The 23,141-nt window shown below is 45.9% G+C and overlaps 1 protein-coding gene across 1 annotated transcript in view; it reads left to right on the top strand.

The window, feature by feature from the left end:
• The window catches only part of fgfr3 (fibroblast growth factor receptor 3), a 223,313-nt gene that overhangs the window by 195,827 nt on the left and 4,345 nt on the right, over positions 1 to 23,141 (top strand). Inside the window, exons 12-17 of the mRNA XM_041869152.2 lie at positions 696 to 806; positions 9,856 to 10,046; positions 10,368 to 10,490; positions 13,492 to 13,562; positions 16,922 to 17,059; positions 21,872 to 21,977. Of these exons, the coding sequence (XP_041725086.1) occupies positions 696 to 806; positions 9,856 to 10,046; positions 10,368 to 10,490; positions 13,492 to 13,562; positions 16,922 to 17,059; positions 21,872 to 21,977 (740 nt within the window). The remainder of the gene's footprint in view (positions 1 to 695; positions 807 to 9,855; positions 10,047 to 10,367; positions 10,491 to 13,491; positions 13,563 to 16,921; positions 17,060 to 21,871; positions 21,978 to 23,141) is intronic.

The following is a 23,141-nucleotide window of genomic DNA, read 5'->3' as shown; positions in this document are numbered from 1 at the left end:
TCCCCCTCTCTCTCCCTCTGTCTGTCCCCCTCTCTCTCCCTCTGTCTGTCTGTCCCCCTCTCTATCCCTCTGTCTGTCCCCCTCTCTATCCCTCTGTCTGTCCCCCCTCTCTCTCCCTCCGTCTGTCTGTCCCCCTCTCTATCCCTCTGTCTGTCCCTTCTCTCTCCCTCCCTCTGTCTCTCTCTCCCTCCGTCTGTCTGTCCCCCTCCCTATCCCTCCCTCCGTCTGTCTGTCCCCCTCTCTATCCCTCTGTCTGTCCCTTCTCTCTCCCTCCCTCTGTCTCTCTCTCCCTCCGTCTGTCTGTCTGTCTCTCTATCCCTCCGTCTGTGTGTCCCCCTCTCTCTCCCTCTGTCTGTCTGTCCCCCTCTCTCTCCCTCTGTCTGTGTGTCCCCCTCTCTCTCCCTCTGTCTGTCTGTCCCCCTCTCTCTCCCTCTGTCTGTGTGTCCCCCTCTCTCTCCCTCTGTCTGTCTGTCCCCCTCTCTCTCCCTCTGTCTGTATGTCCTCTCTCTCTCTCCCTCTGTCTGTGTGTCCCCCTCTCTCTCCCTCTGTCTGTCTGTGTGTCCCCCTCTCTCTCCCTCTGTCTGTGTGTCCCCCTCTCTCTCCCTCTGTCTGTCTGTCTGTCCCCCTCTCTCTCCCTCTGTCTGTATGTCCTCTCTCTCTCCCTCTGTCTGTATGTCCCCCTCTCTCTCCATCAGACAACGCCACAGATAAGGACCTGTCAGACCTGGTCTCAGAGATGGAGATGATGAAGATGATTGGAAAACACAAAAACATCCTCAACCTGCTGGGAGCATGTACACAGGAAGGTAAGTTACAACCTGCTGGGAGCATGTACACAGGAAGGTAAGTTACAACCTGCTGGGAGCATGTACACAGGATGGTAAGTTACAACCTGCTGGGAGCATGTACACAGGAAGGTAAGTTACAACCTGCTGGGAGCATGTACACAGGAAGGTAAGTTACAACCTGCTGGGAGCATGTACACAGGAAGGTAAGTTACAACCTGCTGGGAGCATGTACACAGGAAGGTAAGTTACAACCTGCTGGGAGCATGTACACAGGAAGGTAAGTTACAACCCTGCTGGGAGCATGTACACAGGAAGGTAAGTTACAACACCTGCTGGGAGCATGTACACAGGAAGGTAAGTTACAACCTGCTGGGAGCATGTACACAGGAAGGTAAGTTACAACCCTGCTGGGAGCATGTACACAGGAAGGTAAGTTACAACACAACCTGCTGGGAGCATGTACACAGGAAGGTAAGTTACAACCCCTGCTGGGAGCATGTACACAGGAAGGTAAGTTACAACCTGCTGGGAGCATGTACACAGGAAGGTAAGTTACAACCTGCTGGGAGCATGTACACAGGAAGGTAAGTTACAACCCAACCTGCTGGGAGCATGTACACAGGAAGGTAAGTTACAACCTGCTGGGAGCATGTACACAGGAAGGTAAGTTACAACCCAACCTGCTGGGAGCATGTACACAGGAAGGTAAGTTACAACACAACCTGCTGGGAGCATGTACACAGGAAGGTAAGTTACAACCTGCTGGGAGCATGTACACAGGAAGGTAAGTTACAACCTGCTGGGAGCATGTACACAGGAAGGTAAGTTACAACCTGCTGGGAGCATGTACACAGGAAGGTAAGTTACAACCTGCTGGGAGCATGTACACAGGAAGGTAAGTTACAACCTGCTGGGAGCATGTACACAGGAAGGTAAGTTACAACCTGCTGGGAGCATGTACACAGGAAGGTAAGTTACAACCTGCTGGGAGCATGTACACAGGAAGGTAAGTTACAACCTGCTGGGAGCATGTACACAGGAAGGTAAGTTACAACCTGCTGGGAGCATGTACACAGGAAGGTAAGTTACAACCTGCTGGGAACATGTACACAGGAAGGTAAGTTACAACAACCTGCTGGGAGCATGTACACAGGAAGGTAAGTTACAACAACCTGCTGGGAGCATGTACACAGGAAGGTAAGTTACAACCTCCTGGGAGCATGTACACAGGAAGGTAAGTTACAACCTGCTGGGAGCATGTACACAGGAAGGTAAGTTACAACCTGCTGGGAGCATGTACACAGGAAGGTAAGTTACAACCTGCTGGGAGCATGTACACAGGAAGGTAAGTTACAACCTGCTGGGAGCATGTACACAGGAAGGTAAGTTACAACCTGCTGGGAGCATGTACACAGGAAGGTAAGTTACAACCTGCTGGGAGCATGTACACAGGAAGGTAAGTTACAACAACCTGCTGGGAGCATGTACACAGGAAGGTAAGTTACAACCCAACCTGCTGGGAGCATGTACACAGGAAGGTAAGTTACAACCTGCTGGGAGCATGTACACAGGAAGGTAAGTTACAACCTGCTGGGAGCATGTACACAGGAAGGTAAGTTCAGAGGAATGCAGAGCGTATGACCCTGACATACTGTAACAGCTCAGTGGTCCTCTGAACTTACTAGACTAACCCCTAACCCCTAACCCCTAACCCCTAACCCTCTGGTCCTCTGTAGCTCAGCTGGTAGAGCATGGCGCTTGTAACGCCAGGGTAGTGGGTTCGATCCCCGGGACCACCCATACGTAAAAATGTATGCGCACATGACTGTAAGTCGCTTTGGATAAAAGTGTCTGCTAAATGGCATATTATATTTAACAAAGAGGGCATTATACTGTTAACCATTATCCATATAAAGACAGAGATGTATTTACTGAGTGACTATGTATCCTCCAGGGGAGGTCGGCTCATAATAATGGCTGGAGTGGAGTGAAATGGAATGGTACATGAAAACCATGTGTTGGATAATATTCCATGACTATGAGCTGTCCTCCCCTCTGCAGCCTCCACTGGTACCCTCACAGGATCCCTGTATGTTCTGGTGTAGTATGCCTTTAAAGGGAACCTGAGGGTTGGGGTTAGAGTTAACAGGGTTAGAGTTAACAGGGTTAGAGTTAACAAGGTTAGAGTTAACAGGGTTAGAGTTAACAGGGTTAGGGGTTAGAGTTAACAGGGTTAGGGTTTAGAGTTAACAGGGTTAGGGGTTAGAGTTAACAGGGTTAGGGGTTAGAGTTAACAGGATTAGGGTTAGGGGTTAGAGTTAACAGGGTTAGGGGTTAGAGTTAACAGGGTTAGGGGTTAGGGGTTAGAGTTAAAAGGGTTAGGGGTTAGAGTTAACAGGGTTAGGGGTTAGGGGTTAGAGTTAAAAGGGTTAGGGGTTAGAGTTAACAGGGTTAGGGGTTAGGGGTTAGAGTTAAAAGGGTTAGGGGTTAGAGTTAACAGGGTTAGGGGTTAGAGTTAACAGGGTTAGGGGTTAGAGTTAACAGGGTTAGGGGTTAGGGGTTAGAGTTAAAAGGGTTAGGGGTTAGAGTTAACAGGGTTAGGGGTTAGAGTTAACAGGGTTAGGGGTTAGGGGTTAGAGTTAACAGGGTTAGGGGTTAGAGTTAACAGGGTTAGGGTTAGGGGTAAGAGTTAACAGGGTTAGGGGTTAGAGTTAACAGGGTTAGGGGTTAGAGTTAACAGGGTTAGGGGTTAGAGTTAACAGGGTTAGGGGTTAGAGTTAACAGGGTTAGGGGTTAGGGGTTAGAGTTAACAGGGTTAGGGGTTAGAGTTAACAGGGTTAGGGGTTAGAGTTAACAGGGTTAGGGGTTAGAGTTAACAGGGTTAGGGGTTAGAGTTAACAGGGTTAGGGGTTAGGGGTTAGAGTTAACAGGGTTAGGGATTAGGGGTTAGAGTTAACAGGGTTAGGGGGTTAGAGTTAACAGGGTTAGGGGTTAGGGGTTAGAGTTAACAGGGTTAGGGGTTAGGGGTTATAGTTAATAGGGTTAGGGTTAGGGGTTAGAGTTAACAGGGATAGGGGTTAGAGTTAACAGGGTTAGGGGTTAGGGGTTAGAGTTAACAGGGTTAGGGGTTAGAGTTAACAGGGTTAGGGTTAGGGGTAGAGTTAACAGGGTTAGGGGTTAGAGTTAACAGGGTTAGGGGTTAGAGTTAACAGGGTTAGGGGTTAGAGTTAACAGGGTTAGGGGTTAGAGTTAACAGGGTTAGGGGTTAGGGGTTAGAGTTAACAGGGTTAGGGGTTAGAGTTAACAGGGTTAGGGGTTAGAGTTAACAGGGTTAGGGGTTAGAGTTAACAGGGTTAGGGGTTAGAGTTAACAGGGTTAGGGGTTAGGGGTTAGAGTTAACAGGGTTAGGGGTTAGAGTTAACAGGGTTAGGGTTAGGGGTAAGAGTTAACAGGGTTAGGGGTTAGAGTTAACAGGGTTAGGGGTTAGAGTTAACAGGGTTAGGGGTTAGAGTTAACAGGGTTAGGGGTTAGAGTTAACAGGGTTAGGGGTTAGGGGTTAGAGTTAACAGGGTTAGGGGTTAGAGTTAACAGGGTTAGGGGTTAGAGTTAACAGGGTTAGGGGTTAGAGTTAACAGGGTTAGGGGTTAGAGTTAACAGGGTTAGGGGTTAGGGGTTAGAGTTAACAGGGTTAGGGATTAGGGGTTAGAGTTAACAGGGTTAGGGGTTAGAGTTAACAGGGTTAGGGGTTAGGGGTTAGAGTTAACAGGGTTAGGGGTTAGGGGTTATAGTTAATAGGGTTAGGGTTAGGGGTTAGAGTTAACAGGGATAGGGGTTAGAGTTAACAGGGTTAGGGGTTAGGGGTTAGAGTTAACAGGGTTAGGGGTTAGAGTTAACAGGGTTAGGGTTAGGGGTAAGAGTTAACAGGGTTAGGGGTTAGAGTTAACAGGGTTAGGGGTTAGAGTTAACAGGGTTAGGGGTTAGAGTTAACAGGGTTAGGGGTTAGAGTTAACAGGGTTAGGGGTTAGGGGTTAGAGTTAACAGGGTTAGGGGTTAGAGTTAACAGGGTTAGGGGTTAGAGTTAACAGGGTTAGGGGTTAGAGTTAACAGGGTTAGGGGGTTAGAGTTAACAGGGTTAGGGGTTAGGGGTTAGAGTTAACAGGGTTAGGGGTTAGAGTTAACAGGGTTAGGGTTAGGGGTAAGAGTTAACAGGGTTAGGGGTTAGAGTTAACAGGGTTAGGGGTTAGAGTTAACAGGGTTAGGGGTTAGAGTTAACAGGGTTAGGGGTTAGAGTTAACAGGGTTAGGGGTTAGGGGTTAGAGTTAACAGGGTTAGGGGTTAGAGTTAACAGGGTTAGGGGTTAGAGTTAACAGGGTTAGGGGTTAGAGTTAACAGGGTTAGGGGTTAGAGTTAACAGGGTTAGGGGTTAGGGGTTAGAGTTAACAGGGTTAGGGATTAGGGGTTAGAGTTAACAGGGTTAGGGGTTAGAGTTAACAGGGTTAGGGGTTAGGGGTTAGAGTTAACAGGGTTAGGGGTTAGGGGTTATAGTTAATAGGGTTAGGGTTAGGGGTTAGAGTTAACAGGGATAGGGGTTAGAGTTAACAGGGTTAGGGGTTAGGGGTTACAGTTAACAGGATTAGGGGTTAGAGTTAACACGGTTAGAGTTATAAGGGTTAGGGGTTAGGGGTTAGAGTTAACAGGGTTAGGGGTTAGAGTTAGCACGGTTAGAGTTAACAGGGTTAGGGGTTAAAATCAAATCAAATCAAATTTTATTGGCCACATGCGCCGAATACAACAGGTGCAGACATTACAGTGAAATGCTTACTTACAAGCCCTTAACCAACAGTGCATTTATTTTTTATAAAAAAGTAAAATAAAACAACAACAAAAAAGTGTTGAGTAAAAAAGAGCAGAAGTAAAATAAAATAACAGTAGGGAGGCTATATACAGTGGGGAAAAAAGTATTTAGTCAGCCACCAGTTGTGCAAGTTATCCCACTTAAAAAGATGAGAGAGGCCTGTAATTTTCATCATAGGTACACGTCAACTATGACAGACAAATTTAGAAGAAAAAAAATCCAGAAAATCACATTGTAGGATTTTTAATGAATTTATTTGCAAATTATGGTGGAAAATAACTATTTGGTCACCTACAAACAAGCAAGATTTCTGGCTCTCACAGACCTGTAACTTCTTATTTAAGAGGCTCCTCTGTCCTCCACTCATTACCTGTATTAATGGCACCTGTTTGAACTTGTTATCCGTATAAAAGACACCTGTCCACAAACTCTCCAAACTCCACTATGGCCAAGACCAAAGAGCTGTCAAAGGACACCAGAAACAAAATTGTTGACCTGCACCAGGCTGGGAAGACTGAATCTGCAATAGGTAAGCAGCTTGGTTTGAAGAAATCAACTGTGGGAGCAATTATTAGGAAATGGAAGACATACAAGACCACTGATAATCTCCCTCGATCTGGGGCTCCACGCAAGATCTCACCCCGTGGGGTCAAAATGATCACAAGAACGGTGAGCAAAAATCCCAGAACCACACGGGGGCCCAGTATGAAAAATATAATGTATGCACTCACTAACTGTAAGTCGCTCTGGATAAGAGCGTCTGCTAAATGACTAAAATGTAAATGTAAATGTTGTGAATGACCTGCAGAGAGCTGGGACCAAAGTAACAAAGCCTACCATCAGTAACACACTATGCCGCCAGGGACTCAAATCCTGCAGCGCCAGACGTGTCCCCCTGCTTAAGCCAGTACATGTCCAGGCCCGTCTGAAGTTTGCTAGAGTGCATTTGGATGATCCAGAAGAGGATTGGGAGAATGTCATATGGTCAGATGAAACCAAAATAACTTTTTGGTAAAAACTCAACTCGTCGTGTTTGGAGGACAAAGAATGCTGAGTTGCATCCAAAGAACACCATACCTACTGTGAAGCATGGGGGTGGAAACATCATGCTTTGGGGCTGTTTTTCTGCAAAGGGACCAGGACGACTGATCCGTGTAAAGGAAAGAATGAATGGGGCCATGTATCGTGAGATTTTGAGTGAAAACCTCCTTCCATCAGCAAGGGCATTGAAGATGAAACGTGGCTGGGTCTTTCAGCATGACAATGATCCCAAACACACCGCCCGGGCAACGAAGGAGTGGCTTCGTAAGAAGCATTTCAAGGTCCTGGAGTGGCCTAGCCAGTCTCCAGATCTCAAACCCATAGAAAATCTTTGGTGGGAGTTGAAAGTCCGTGTTGCCCAGCGACAGCCCCAAAACATCACTGCTCTAGAGGAGATCTGCATGGAGGAATGGGCCAAAATACCAGCAACAGTGTGTGAAAACCTTGTGAAGACTTACAGAAAACGTTTGACCTGTGTCATTGCCAACAAAGGGTATATAACAAAGTATTGAGAAACTTTTGTTATTGACCAAATACTTATTTTCCACCATAATTTGCAAATAAATTTATTAAAAATCCTACAATGTGATTTTCTGGAGAGAAAAAATCTCATTTTGTCTGTCATAGTTGACGTGTACCTATGATGAAAATTACAGGCCTCTCTCATCTTTTTAAGTGGGAGAACTTGCACAATTGGTGGCTGACTAAATACTTTTTTCCCCCACTGTATACAGGGGGGTACCGGTGCAGAGTCAATGAGCGGGGGCACCGGCTAGTTGAGGTAGTTGAAGTAATATGTACATGTGGGTAGAGTTAAAGTGACTATGCATAAATAATTAACAGAGTAGCAGCTGCGTAAAAAGATGGGGTGGGGGGGGCAGTGCAAATAGTCCGGGTAGCCATGATTAGCGTTCAGGAGTCTTATGGCTTGGGGGTAGAAGCTGTTGAGAAGTCTTTTGGACCTAGACTTGGCACTCCGGTACCGCTTGCCGTGCGGTAGCAGAGAGAACAGTCTATGACTAGGGTGGCTGGAGTCTTTGACAATTTTGAGGGCCTTCCTCTGACACCGCCTGGTATAGAGGTCCTGGATGGCAGGAAGCTTGGCCCCAGTGATGTACTGGGCCGTACGCACTACCCTCTGTAGTGCCTTGCGGTCGGAGGCCAAGCAGTTGCCATACCAGGCAGTGATGCAACCAGTCAGGATGCTCTCGATGGTGCAGTTGTATAATTTTTTGAGGATCTGAGGACACATGCCGAATCTTTTCAGTCTCCTGAGGGGGAATAGGCTTTGTCGTGCCCTCTTCACGACTGTCTTGGTGTGTTTGGACCATGATAGTTCGTTGGTGATGTGGACACCAAGGAACTTGAAGCTCTCAACCGGTTCCACTACAGCCCCGTCGATGAGAATGGGGGCGTGCTCAGTCCTCTTTTTTTTCCTGTAGTCCACAATCATCTCCTTTGTCTTGGTCACGTTGAGGGAGAGGTTGTTATCCTGGCACCACACTGCCAGGTCTCTGACCTCCTCCCTATAGGCTGTCTCATCGTTGTTGGTGATCAGGCCTACCACTGTTGTGTCGTCGACAAACTTAATGATGGTGTTGGAGTGGTGCCTGGCCATGCAGTCATAGGTGAACAGGGAGTACAGGAGGGGACTGAGCACGCACCCCTGAGGGGCCCCCGTGTTGAGGATCAGTGTGGCAGATGTGTTGTTACCTACCCTTACCACCTGGGGGGCGGCCCGTCAGGAAGTCCAGGATCCAGTTGCAGGGGGAGGTGTTTAGTCCCAGGGTCCTTAGCTTAGTGATGAGCTTTGAGGGCACTATGGTGTTGAATGCTGAGCTGTAGTCAATGAATAGCATTCTCACGTAGGTGTTCCTCTTGTCCAAGTGGGAAAGGGCAGTGTGGAGTGCAATAGAGATTGCATCATCTGTGGATCTGTTGGGGCGGTATGCAAATTGGAGTGGGTCTAGATTTTCTGGGATAATGGTGTTGATGTGAGCCATGACCAGCCTTTCAAAGCACTTCATGGCTACAGACGTCAGTGCTACGGGTCGGTAGTCATTTAGGCAGGTTATCTTAGTGTCCTTGGGCACGGGGACTATGGTGGTCTGCTTGAAACATGTTGGTATTACAGACTCAGTCAGCGACATGTTGAAAATGTCAGTGAAGACACTTGCCAGTTGGTCAGCACATGCTCGGAGTACACGTCCTGGTAATCCGTTTGGCCCTGCGACCTTGTGAATGTTGACCTGCTTAAAAGTCTTACTCACATCGGCTACGGAGAGCGTGATCACATAGTCATTTGGGGTTAGAGTTAAGAGAGTTAGGGTTAGTGGTTAGAGTTAACAGGGTTAGGGGTTAGAGTTAACAGGGTTAGGGGTTAGAGTTAACAGTGTTAGGTTTAGGGGTTAGAGTTAACAGGGTTAGGGGTTAGGGGTTAGAGTTAACAGGGTTAGGGGTTAAAGTTAACAGGGTTAGGGGTTAGGGGTTAGAGTTAACAGGGTTAGGGGTTAGAGTTAACAGGGTTAGGGGTTAGAGTTAACAGGGTTAGGGGTTAGAGTTAACAGGGTTAGGGGTTAGAGTTAACAGGGTTAGGGCTTAGAGTTAACAGGGTTAGGGTTAGGGGTTAGAGTTAACAGGGTTAGGGGTTAAAGTTAACAGGGTTAGGGGTTAGGGGTTAGAGTTAACAGGGTTAGGGGTTAGAGTTAACAGGGTTAGGGTTAGAGTTAACAGGGTTAGGGGTTAGAGTTAACAGGGTTAGGGGTTAGGGGTTAGAGTTAACAGGTTTAGGGGTTAAAGTTAACAGGGTTAGGGGTTAGGGGTTAGAGTTAACAGGGTTAGGGGTTAGGGGTTAGAGTTAACAGGGTTAGGGGTTAGAGTTAACAGGGTTAGGGTTAGAGTTAACAGGGTTAGGGGTTAGAGTTAACAGGGTTAGGGGTTAGGGGTTAGAGTTAACAGGTTTAGGGGTTAAAGTTAACAGGGTTAGGGGTTAGGGGTTAGAGTTAACAGGGTTAGGGGTTAGAGTTAACAGGGTTAGGGTTAGAGTTAACAGGGTTAGGGGTTAGAGTTAACAGGGTTAGGGATTAGAGTTAACAGGGTTAGGGTTTAGGGGTTAACGTTAACAGGGTTAAGGTTGGTATAAAGTATAAATACAGTATATATATTCCCCAGGTCCCCTGTACGTGCTGGTGGAGTACGCGTCTAAAGGGAACCTGAGGGAGTACCTGAGAGCCCGTCGGCCCCCGGGGATGGACTACTCCTTCGACACCTGTAAGATCCCTGACGAGCAGCTCACCTTTAAAGACCTGGTGTCCTGTGCCTACCAGGTGGCACGAGGCATGGAGTACCTGGCCTCACAGAAGGTGGGTGGCATACTGGTCATAGTAGGGTTGCAAAAATCTTTACTTTCCAAAATTCCCAGGGTTTCTAGAAATCCTGGTTGGAGAATTCTGTATTCGCTGCTTATTCCCTTCTGATTCCGGGAATCTTCCAACCGGGATTTCTGGAAAACCTTGGAATTTTGGGAAAGCTACCGGAATTTTGCAACCCTAGTTCGGATTATATCTGGTCTATATGCTACAGTATGGTATAATACAGCACAGTCCAGTCCAGTCCAGTCCAGTCCAGTCCAGTCCAGTCCAGTCCAGTGTATTTAGCCTGACTAATTGGTTCCTCTTCCTCAGTGTATCCATAGAGATCTGGCAGCCAGGAACGTCCTGGTAACTGAGGACAACGTGATGAAGATCGCAGACTTCGGTCTGGCCAGAGATGTGCACAACATAGATTACTACAAGAAGACTACCAACGTGAGTCTTAAAACTCGATTGGACTAAGACTTGAGTATTGGGCAGTCCTATGGGTTCTGCTGATGGAAGGGGTCAATAGGTTGGGTTAGGGTTAGTAGTCACTGTCTGCTGATGGAAGGGGTCAATAGGTTGGGTTAGGGTTAGTAGTCACTGTCTGCTGATGGAAGGGGTCAATAGGTTGGGTTAGGGTTAGTAGTCACTGTCTGCTGATGGAAGGGGTCAATAGGTTGGGTTAGGGTTAGTAGTCACTGTCTGCTGATGGAAGGGCCTGGTCAATAGGTTGGGTTAGGGTTAGTAGTCACTGTCTGCTGATGGAAGGGGTCAATAGGTTGGGTTAGGGTTAGTAGTCACTGTCTGCTGATGGAAGGGGTCAATAGGTTGGGTTAGGGTTAGTAGTCACTGTCTGCTGATGGAAGGGGTCAATAGGTTGGGTTAGGGTTAGTAGTCACTGTCTGCTGATGGAAGGGGTCAATAGGTTGGGTTAGGGTTAGTAGTCACTGTCTGCTGATGGAAGGGGTCAATAGGTTGGGTTAGGGTTAGTAGTCACTGTCTGCTGATGGAAGGGGTCAATAGGTTGGGTTAGGGTTAGTAGTCACTGTCTGCTGATGGAAGGGCCTGGTCAATAGGTTGGGTTAGGGTTAGTAGTCACTGTCTGCTGATGGAAGGGCCTGGTCAATAGGTTGGGTTAGGGTTAGTAGTCACTGTCTGCTGATGGAAGGGGTCAATAGGTTGGGTTAGGGTTAGTAGTCACTGTCTGCTGATGGAAGGGGTCAATAGGTTGGGTTAGGGTTAGTAGTCACTGTCTGCTGATGGAAGGGCCTGGTCAATAGGTTGGGTTAGGGTTAGTAGTCACTGTCTGCTGATGGAAGGGGTCAATAGGTTGGGTTAGGGTTAGTAGTCACTGTCTGCTGATGGAAGGGCCTGGTCAATAGGTTGGGTTAGGGTTAGTAGTCACTGTCTGCTGATGGAAGGGGTCAATAGGTTGGGTTAGGGTTAGTAGTCACTGTCTGCTGATGGAAGGGGTCAATAGGTTGGGTTAGGGTTAGTAGTCACTGTCTGCTGATGGAAGGGGTCAATAGGTTGGGTTAGGGTTAGTAGTCACTGTCTGCTGATGGAAGGGGTCAATAGGTTGGGTTAGGGTTAGTAGTCACTGTCTGCTGATGGAAGGGGTCAATAGGTTGGGTTAGGGTTAGTAGTCACTGTCTGCTGATGGAAGGGGTCAATAGGTTGGGTTAGGGTTAGTAGTCACTGTCTGCTGATGGAAGGGGTCAATAGGTTGGGTTAGGGTTAGTAGTCACTGTCTGCTGATGGAAGGGGTCAATAGGTTGGGTTAGGGTTAGTAGTCACTGTCTGCTGATGGAAGGGGTCAATAGGTTGGGTTAGGGTTAGTAGTCACTGTCTGCTGATGGAAGGGGTCAATAGGTTGGGTTAGGGTTAGTAGTCACTGTCTGCTGATGGAAGGGGCTCAATAGGTTGGGTTAGGGTTAGTAGTCACTGTCTGCTGATGGAAGGGCCTGGTCAATAGGTTGGGTTAGGGTTAGTAGTCACTGTCTGCTGATGGAAGGGCCTGGTCAATAGGTTGGGTTAGGGTTAGTAGTCACTGTCTGCTGATGGAAGGGCCTGGTCAATAGGTTGGGTTAGGGTTAGTAGTCACTGTCTGCTGATGGAAGGGGTCAATAGGTTGGGTTAGGGTTAGTAGTCACTGTCTGCTGATGGAAGGGGTCAATAGGTTGGGTTAGGGTTAGTAGTCACTGTCTGCTGATGGAAGGGGTCAATAGGTTGGGTTAGGGTTAGTAGTCACTGTCTGCTGATGGAAGGGGTCAATAGGTTGGGTTAGGGTTAGTAGTCACTGTCTGCTGATGGAAGGGGTCAATAGGTTGGGTTAGGGTTAGTAGTCACTGTCTGCTGATGGAAGGGGTCAATAGGTTGGGTTAGGGTTAGTAGTCACTGTCTGCTGATGGAAGGGGTCAATAGGTTGGGTTAGGGTTAGTAGTCACTGTCTGCTGATGGAAGGGGTCAATAGGTTGGGTTAGGGTTAGTAGTCACTGTCTGCTGATGGAAGGGGTCAATAGGTTGGGTTAGGGTTAGTAGTCACTGTCTGCTGATGGAAGGGGTCAATAGGTTGGGTTAGGGTTAGTAGTCACTGTCTGCTGATGGAAGGGGTCAATAGGTTGGGTTAGGGTTAGTAGTCACTGTCTGCTGATGGAAGGGGTCAATAGGTTGGGTTAGGGTTAGTAGTCACTGTCTGCTGATGGAAGGGGTCAATAGGTTGGGTTAGGGTTAGTAGTCACTGTCTGCTGATGGAAGGGGTCAATAGGTTGGGTTAGGGTTAGTAGTCACTGTCTGCTGATGGAAGGGGTCAATAGGTTGGGTTAGGGTTAGTAGTCACTGTCTGCTGATGGAAGGGGTCAATAGGTTGGGTTAGGGTTAGTAGTCACTGTCTGCTGATGGAAGGGGTCAATAGGTTGGGTTAGGGTTAGTAGTCACTGTCTGCTGATGGAAGGGGTCAATAGGTTGGGTTAGTATGGGGGGGGGTGTCCTTTCTGTTATGGGTAAGACAGTGATTGGGGGGTGTTTCCTTTCTGTTATGGGTAAGACAGTGATTGGGGGGTGTTTCCTTTCTGTTATGGGTAAGACTGTGATTGGGGGGTGTTTCCTTTCTGTTATGGGTAAGACTGTGATTGGGGGGTGTTTCCTTTCTGTTATGGGTAAGACAGCGATTGGGGGGTGTTTCCTTTCTGTTATGGGTAAGACAGTGATTGGGGGGTGTTTCCTTTCTGTTATGGGTAAGACAGTGATTGGGGGGTGTTTCCTTTATGTTATGGGTAAGTGTTTCCTTTATGTTATGGGTAAGACTGTGATTGGGGGGTGTTTCCTTTCTGTTATGGGTAAGACTGTGATTGGGGGGTGTGGGTGTGAGTGGTTTATCTGTTATGTATTTTCTGTGTGTTTTGATTCGTCGTGCTGACACAGCTGTTCTGTTGTCTGTGTGTTGTTGCAGGGTCGTCTGCCCGTGAAATGGATGGCACCAGAGGCTCTGTTCGACCGCATCTACACGCACCAGAGCGATGTGTAAGTTGACACAGCCAGCCACACAGTAGGTCTGGTCTGCTCATGTAGAGCGATACGCAGGACAGTAGGAATGTGTTGTAATATCATGACTTAGCCTCAATTACCATCAAAACATTCCTGCGTGTGAATATACATTTATTTATCTCAGTCCTGTTGTATCAGTCCTGTTGTATCAATCAATCAATCAAATGTATTTATGAAGCCCTTTTTACATCAGCAGATGTCACTAAGTGCTATACAGAAACCCAGCCTAAAACCCCAAACAGCAAGCAATGCAGATGTAGAAGCACGGTGGCTAGGAAAAACTCCCTAGAAAGGCAGGAACCAAGGAAGAAACCTAGAGAGGAACCAGGCTCTGAGGGGTGGCCAGTCCCCTTCTGGCTGTGCCGGGTGGAGATTATAACAGTACATGGCCATTAAGGCCAGATTATTCTTAAAATCAAATCACATTTTATTTGTCACGTGCGCCGAATACAACAGGTGTAGACCTTACCGTGAAATGCTTCAAGATGTTCAAACATTCATAGATGACCAGAAGGGTCAAATAATAATCAGTGGTTGCAACAGGTCAGTACATCAGGAGTAAATGTCACTTGGCTTTTCATAGCCGAGCATTCAGAGGTCGAGACAGCAGGTGCGGTAGAGAGAGAGAGAGAGAGTTGTAAACAGCAGGTCTGGGACAAGGTAGCACGTCCGGTAAACAGGTCAGGGTTCCATAGCCACAGGCAGAACAGTGGAAACTGGAGCAGCAGCACGACCAGGTGGACTGGGGACAGCCAGGAGTCATCAGGCCAGGTAGTCCTGAGGCATGGTCCTAGGGCTCAGGTCCTCCGGGAGGGGAGGGGGAGAGACAGCCAGGAGTCATCAGGCCAGGTAGTCCTGAGGCATGGTCCCAGGGCTCAGGTCCTCCAGGAGGGGAGGGAGAGAGAGAGAATTTGAGGGAGCATACTTAAATTCACACAGGACACCGGATAAGACAGGATAATAACACCAGATATAACAGACTGACCCTAGCCCCCCAGCATATAGAATATTACAGCATAGATACTGGAGGCTGAGACAGGGGGGGGTTGGGGGACACTGTGACCCCCGGACAGGGCCAACCAGGCAGGATATAACCCCACCCACTTTGCCAAAGCACAGCCCCCACACCACCAGAGGGATATCAACAGACCAACAACCTACTATCCTGAGACAAGGCTGAGTATAGTCAAGATTCTAGCAGCTGTGTTTACCACTAACTGAAGTTTATTTAGTGCTTTATCCGGGTAGCCGGAGAGTAGAGCATTGCAGTAGTCTAATCTAGAAGTGACAAAAGCATGGATTAGCTTTTCTGCAAAAAGTTTCAGATTTTTGCAATGTTACAAAGATGGAAAAAAGCTGTCCTTTAAATATTCTTGATATGTTCGTCAAAAGAGAGATCAGGGTCCAGAGTAACGCCGAGGTCCTTCACAGTTTTATTTGAGACGACTGTTCAACCATCATGATTAATTGTCAGATCCAACAGCAGATCTCTTTGTTTCTTGGGACCTAGAACTAGCATGTCTGTTTTGTCCGAGTTTAAAAGTAAAATATTTGCCGCCATCCACTTCCTTATGTCTGAAACACAGGCTTCCAGTGTAGGACATTTTGTGGTTCACCATGTTTCCTCAAAATGTACAGCTGTGAAAGTTGACATTGTGTTTCCGAATGACATCACCAAGAGGTAGAATATGTAGTGAAAACAATAGTGGTCCTAAAACGGAACCTTGAGGAACACCGAAACATACTATTGATTTGTCAGAGGACAAACCATCCACAGAGACTAACTGATATCTTTCTGACAGATAAGATCTAAACCAGGCAAGAACTTGTCCGTGTAGACCAATTAGGGTTTCCAATCTCTCCAAAAGAATGTGGTGATCGATGGTGTTAAAAGCAGCACTAAGGTCTAGGAGCACGAGGACAGATGCAGAGCCTTGGTCTAACGCCATTAAAAGGTCATTTACCACCTTCACGAGTGCAGTGATGGGGTCTAAAACCAGACTGAAGGGTTTCTTATGCATTGTTTGTCTTCAGGAAGGCAGTGAGTTGCTGCACAACAGCTTTTTCAAAAAAAATTGAGTGGAATGAGAGATTCGATATAGGCCGATTTAGTTCTTTACATTTTCCGGGTCACGGTTTGGGTTTTTCAAGAGAGGCTTTATTACTGCCACTTTAGTGAGTTTGGTTCACATCCAGTGGATAGGGAGCCGTTTATTATGTTCAACATAGGAGGGCCAAGCACAGGAAGTAGCTCTTTCAGTAGTTTAGTTGGAATAGGGTCCAGTATGCAGCTTGAAGGTTTAGAGGCCATGACTATTTTCATGAATGTGTCGAGAGATACAGGATTAAAAAACTTGAGTGTCTCCATTGATCCTAGGTCCTGGCAGTTCACTGCAGACTCAGGACAACTGAGCTTTGGAGAAATATGCAGATTCAAAGAGGAGTCCGTAATTTGCTTTCTAATGATCATGATCTTTTCGTCAATGAAGTTCATGAATCCATTCCCTATGCACGTGTACTGTGACCAACATGTAACTTCAGTCAACACTGTGACCAGTATGTGGAGTTGAGTTAAGGCTTGTTGTGAGGGATGCATTTAATAACACTGTGACCAGTATGTGGAGTTGAGTTAAGGCTTGTTGGGAGGGATGCATTTAATAACGCTGCGACCAGTATGTGGAGTTGAGTTAAGGCTTGTTGGGAGGGATGCATTTAATAACGCTGCGACCAGTATGTGGAGTTGAGTTAAGGCTTGTTGGGAGGGATGCATTTAATAACACTGCGACCAGTATGTGGAGTTGAGTTAAGGCTTGTTGGGAGGGATGCATTTAATAACGCTGCGACCAGTATGTGGAGTTGAGTTAAGGCTTGTTGGGAGGGATGCATTTAATAACACTGTGACCAGTATGTGGAGTTGAGTTAAGGCTTGTTGTGAGGGATGCATTTAATAACGCTGCGACCAGTATGTGGAGTTGAGTTAAGGCTTGTTGGGAGGGATGCATTTAATAACACTGCGACCAGTATGTGGAGTTGAGTTAAGGCTTGTTGGGAGGGATGCATTTAATAACACTGTGACCAGTATGTGGAGTTGAGTTAAGGCTTGTTGTGAGGGATGCATTTAATAACACTGCGACCAGTATGTGGAGTTGAGTTAAGGCTTGTTGGGAGGGATGCATTTAATAACGCTGCGACCAGTATGTGGAGTTGAGTTAAGGCTTGTTGGGAGGGATGCATTTAATAAGATATGAATATAAAATCAAGACAACAGCTGAACCATGTTACTGCTTCAGTGCTCTTTGACCTCTGACCTGTGCTCCCTCCCTCCCTCTCTCCAGGTGGTCCTATGGGGTGCTGCTCTGGGAGATCTTCACCCTGGGGGGGTCCCCGTACCCCGGCATCCCTGTCGAGGAGCTGTTCAAACTGCTGAAAGAGGGCCACCGCATGGACAAGCCTGCCAACTGCACACATGAACTGTAGGTCATGTTTATGTAACAGATGTTTAATCTCTCTTGCGTTGTGTAATATAGAAAGGAACACCAACCACCGGTCCCAGTTGACCAGTAGTTTATTTTCTGACAATAGATAGCAAACAGCACATTAGATGTGCAGGGCTCAGTGATGTTGATGGCTGTCGATAGCATGAATCACTTGCATATTAATATCAGACTGGGTCTTTTATCATCATTGATCACAATAACAAAAATATGACAAAATACGATGTGTAAATACCTGACAGTAGAGAGGAAACAGCAAAAACAATAAAGATATATATATATATATATATATATATGTTATATACACTACCGGTCAAAAGTTTTAGAACACCTGCTCATTCAAGGGTTTTTCTTTATTTTTACTATTTTCTACATTGTAGAATAATACATATGGAATCATTTAGTAACCAAAAAAGTGTTAAACAAATCAAAATATATTTTATATTTGAGATTCTTCAAATAGCCACCCTTTGGCTTGATGACAGCTTTGCACACTCTTGGCATTCTCTCAACCAGCTTCACCTGGAATGCTTTTCCAACAGTCTTGAAGGAGTTCCCACATATGCTGAGCACTTGTTGGCTGCTTTCCCTTCAGTCTGCCATCCGACTCATCCCAAACCATCTCAATTGGGTTGAGGTCAGGGGATTGTGGAGGCCAGGTCATCTGATGCAGCACTCCATCACTTTCCTTCTTGGTAAAATAGCCCTTACACAGCCTGGAGGTGTGTTGGGTCATTGTCCTGTTGAAAAACAAATGATAGTCCCACTAAGCCCAAACCAGATGGGATGGCGTATCGCTGCAGAACGCTGTGGTAGCCATGCTGGTTAAGTGTGCCTTGAATTCTAAATAAATCACAGACAGTGTCACCAGCAAAGCACCCCAACACCATAACACTTCCCCCTCCATGCTTTACGATGGGAAATACAGATGCGGAGATCATCCGTTCACCCACACCGCGTCTCACAAAGACACGGCGGTTGGAACCAAAAATCTCTTATTTGGACTCCAGACCAAAGGACTAATTACCACCGGTCTAATGTCCATTGCTCATGTTTCTTGGCCCAAGCAAGTCTCTTCTTCTTATTGGTGTCCTTTAGTAGTGGTTTCTTTGCAGCAATTCGACCATGAAGGTCTGATTCATACAGTCTCCTCTGAACAGTTGATGTTGAGATGTGTCTGTTAATTAAACTCTGTGAAGCATTCTTTTGGGCTGCAATTTTTGGGCAGCAGAGGTAACTCTGGGTCTTCCATTCCTGTGGTGGTCCTCATGAGAGCCAGTTTCATCATAGCGCTTGATGGTTTTTGCGACTGCACTTGAAGAAACTGTCAAAGTTCTTGAAATTTTCCGGATTGACTGACGTTCATGTCTTAAAGTAATGATGGACTGTCGTTTCTCTTTGCTTATTTGAGCTGTTCTTGCCATAATATGGACTTGGTCTTTTACCAAATAGGGCTATCATCTGTATATACCCCCCCCAACCCCCCCCACCTTGTCACAACACAACTGAATGGCTCAAACACATTAAGAAGGAAAGAAATTCCACAAATTAACTTTTAAGAAGGCACACCTGTTAATTGAAACGCATTCCAGGTGACTACCTCATGAAGCTGGTTGAGAGAATGCCAAGAGTGTGCAAAGCTGTCATCAAGGCAAAGGTGGCTATTTGAAGAATCTCAAATATAAAATATATTTTGATTTGTTTAACACTTTTTTGGTTACTAAATGATTCCATATGTGTTATTTCATAGTTCTGATGTCTTCACTATTATTCTACAATGTAGAAAATAGTAAAAATAAAGAAAAACCCTTCAATGAGTAGGTGTTCTGAAACGTTTGACTGGTAGTGTATATATATATATATATATATATATATATATATATATATATATATATATGAGAATGGATAAATGGAACAGAGTCAAACATGTGGTTTCCATATGTTTGATACATTCGATGTAATCCATTCCAGCCATTACAATGAGCCCATCCTCCTATAGCTCCTCCAATCAGGCTCCACTAATAGATGTTTTACTGTCACATCCACTGGATAGGTGCTGTGAAATGTGTTGTTTTACAGGATCAGCCATAGCAGTACGGTGCCCCTGGAGCTAATTAGGGTTAAGTGCCTTGCTCAAGGGCACATCGACAGATTTGTCACTTTTGGTTTCACTCTAACCGCTAGGCTACCTGCCACTGTTATATAGATGTGCAGGGCTCAATGATGTTGATGGCTGTCGATAGCATGAATCTGTAACAACAACTCTGTATTAGCTAATGCGGCCATTACATCTAGCGCATGCTAGCTAACTCACGTATACAGCAATAACAGACATTACATCTAGAGCATGCTAGCTAACTCACTTATACAGCAATAACAGACATTACGTCTAGAGCATGCTAGCTAACTCACTTATACAGCAATAACATACATTACATCTAGAGCATGCTAGCTAACTCACTTATACAGCAATAACAGACATTACGTCTAGAGCATGCTAGCTAACTCACTTATACAGCAATAACATACATTACATCTAGAGCATGCTAGCTAACTCACTTATACAGCAATAACAGACATTACGTCTAGAGCATGCTAGCTAACTCACTTATACAGCAATAACAGACATTACGTCTAGAGCATGCTAGCTAACTCACTTATACAGCAATAACAGACATTACGTCTAGAGCATGCTAGCTAACTCACTTATACAGCAATAACAGACATTACATCTAGAGCATGCTAGCTAACTCACTTATACAGCAATAACAGACATTACGTCTAGAGCATGCTAGCTAACTCACTTATACAGCAATAACAGACATTACGTCTAGAGCATGCTAGCTAACTCACTTATACAGCAATAACAGACATTACGTCTAGAGCATGCTAGCTAACTCACTTATACAGCAATAACAGACATTACATCTAGAGCATGCTAGCTAACTCACTTATACAGCAATCATACATACAAAAGCACATCGCAGAAAGCCCCCAATATCAAACAGGTACCACACGTACGTATACACTCAGTGGCCAATTTATTAGGTACACCCATTTAGTACCGGGTCGGACCCCCCTTTGCCTCCAGAACAGCCTGAAGGATTCTGCAAAATGTCATAAACGTTTGTTGCTCGACTGGTATCAAAGGACCTAAAGTGCCAGGAAAATATTCCCCACACCAGTACACCACCACCACCAGCCTGTACCGCTGACACCAGGCAGGATGGGGCCATTCCCCACACCAGTACACCACCACCACCAGCCTGTACCGCTGACACCAGGCAGGATGGGGCCATTCCCCACACCAGTACACCACCACCACCAGCCTGTACCGCTGACACCAGGCAGGATGGGGCCATTCCCCACACCAGTACACCACCACCACCAGCCTGTACCGCTGACACCAGGCAGGATGGGGCCATTCCCCACACCAGTACACCACCACCACCAGCCTGTACCGCTGACACCAGGCAGGATGGGGCCATGGACTCATGCTGCTTATGACAAATCCTGACTCTGCCATCAGCATGATGCAACAGGAACCAGGATTTGTCGGACCAAGTGATGTTTTTGCACTCCTCAGTTGTCCAGTGTTGGTGATGGCGTGCCCACTGGAGACGATTCTTCTTGTTTTAGGCTGATAGGAGTGGAACCCGGTGTGGTCGTCTGCTGCAATAACCCATCCGTGACAAGGATTGAAGAGTTGTGTGTTCCGAGATGCCGTTCTGTACACAGCTGTTGTACCGCGCTGTTATTTGTCTGTTTTTGGCCCACCTATTAACTTGCACGATTCTTGCCCGTCTCCTACGACCTCTCTCGTCAACAAGCTGTTTTCACCCACAGGACTGCCGCTGACTGGATATTTTTAGTTTGTCCAACCATTCTCGGTAAACGCTAGACACTGTCGTGGTGAAAAGCCCAGGTGGACGTCTGTTTCTGAGACATGGGATCCGGCCCGACTGGAACCGACAATCATACAACGCTCAAAGTTGCTTAGGTCACTCGTTTTGCCCATTCTAACGTTCAATCAAACAGAACGGAATGCCTCGATGCCTGTCTGCCAGCTTTATATAGCAAGCCACGGCCACGTGACTCACTGTCTGTAGGAGCGATACATTTGTGTGAATGGGGTGTACCTAATAAACTGTCCGGTGGGTCTATTTACATCAGGAAATGTACCTAGTGAACTCGTACACATTGTAAATATGAAAATGGAATACAGTATTTCAGAACATGACCTACCACTTGCATGTCAATATCAGACTGGGAAGAATTGACGTTCGCGATCTCCTCCTATCTGCAAGCCAATGATATTACACCCTGACATCTGACTTAATCCAACCAATTAGAATACATAAACATTAAGTACACATTTCTGCAGTGGCAAGTGGAAACATAACTAGCCCTGTTACATTTATGACCTGTATAGACACCTTTAGAATCACATCGACATTATCTCCGGAGCAGTTTGAGATGAATGCACGGTGTCTGTCTGTGGAATTCTCATTTGGATGGACAGCAGGTCATACAGTGAGTGTTGTGTATGGCCTGTATTCACTGTGTTGTGTATGGCCTGTATTCACTGTGTTGTGTATGGCCTGTATTCACTGTGTTGTGTATGGCCTGTATTCACTGGGTTGTGTATGGCCTGTATTCACTGTGTTGTGTTGTAACTGTTGTGTCTCTGTAGGTATATGATCATGAGGGAGTGTTGTATTGTAACTGTTGTGTCTCTGTAGGTATATGATCATGAGGGAGTGTTGTATTGTAACTGTTGTGTCTTTGTAGGTATATGATCATGAGGGAGTGCTGGCACGCTGTTCCATCCCAGAGGCCTACCTTCAGGCAGCTGGTGGAAGACCATGACAGGGTTCTATCCATGACCTCCACGGACGTAAGTCACAACTATAAACACAATAACTATAACCCCATATAACTGTCTAACCCTAACCCCAGATTACTAACCCTAGATAACTGTCTAACCCTAACCCCAGATTTCTAACCCCAGATAACTGTCTAACCCTAACCCCAGATTACTAACCCCAGATAACTGTCTAACTATAACCCCAGATTACTAACCCTAGATAACTGTCTAACCCTAACCCCAGATTACTAACCCTAGATAACTGTCTAACCCTAACCCCAGATTACTAACCACAGATAACTGTCTAACCCTAACCCCAGATTACTAACCCTAGATAACTGTCTAACCCTAACCCCAGATTACTAACCCTAGATAACTGTCTAACCCTAACACCAGATTACTAACCCCTAATGCGGCCATTACATCTAGCGCATGCTAGCTAACTCACTTATACAGCAATAACATACATTACATCTAGAGCATGCTAGCTAACTCACTTATACAGCAATAACAGATATTACATCTAGAGCATGCTAGCTAACTCACTTATACAGCAATAACAATTACATCTAGAGCATGCTAGCTAACTCACTTATACAGCAATAACATACATTACATCTAGAGCATGCTAGCTAACTCACTTATACAGCAATAACAGACATTACATCTAGAGCATGCTAGCTAACTCACTTATACAGCAATAACATACATTACATCTAGAGCATGCTAGCTAACTCACTTATACAGCAATAACATACATTATGTCAAGAGCATGCTAGCTAACTCACTTATACAGCAATAACATACATTATGTCTAGAGCATGCTAGCTAACTCACTTATACAGCAATAACATACATTACGTCTAGAGCATGCTAGCTAACTCACTTATACAGCAATAACATACATTACATCTAGAGCATGCTAGCTAACTCACTTATACAGCAATAACATACATTACATCTAGAGCATGCTAGCTAACTCACTTATACAGCAATAACAGACATTACGTCTAGAGCATGCTAGCTAACTCACTTATACAGCAATAACATACATTACATCTAGAGCATGCTAGCTAACTCACTTATACAGCAATAACAGACATTACGTCTAGAGCATGCTAGCTAACTCACTTATACAGCAATAACATACATTACATCTAGAGCATGCTAGCTAACTCACTTATACAGCAATAA

The sequence above is a fragment of the Coregonus clupeaformis genome, unplaced genomic scaffold (genome assembly GCF_020615455.1).
Source record: "Coregonus clupeaformis isolate EN_2021a unplaced genomic scaffold, ASM2061545v1 scaf0060, whole genome shotgun sequence".
Taxonomy (NCBI): domain Eukaryota; kingdom Metazoa; phylum Chordata; class Actinopteri; order Salmoniformes; family Salmonidae; genus Coregonus; species Coregonus clupeaformis.
The sequence above is the reverse complement of the archived record's forward strand: the minus strand, read 5'-3'. Positions and strand labels throughout refer to the sequence as shown.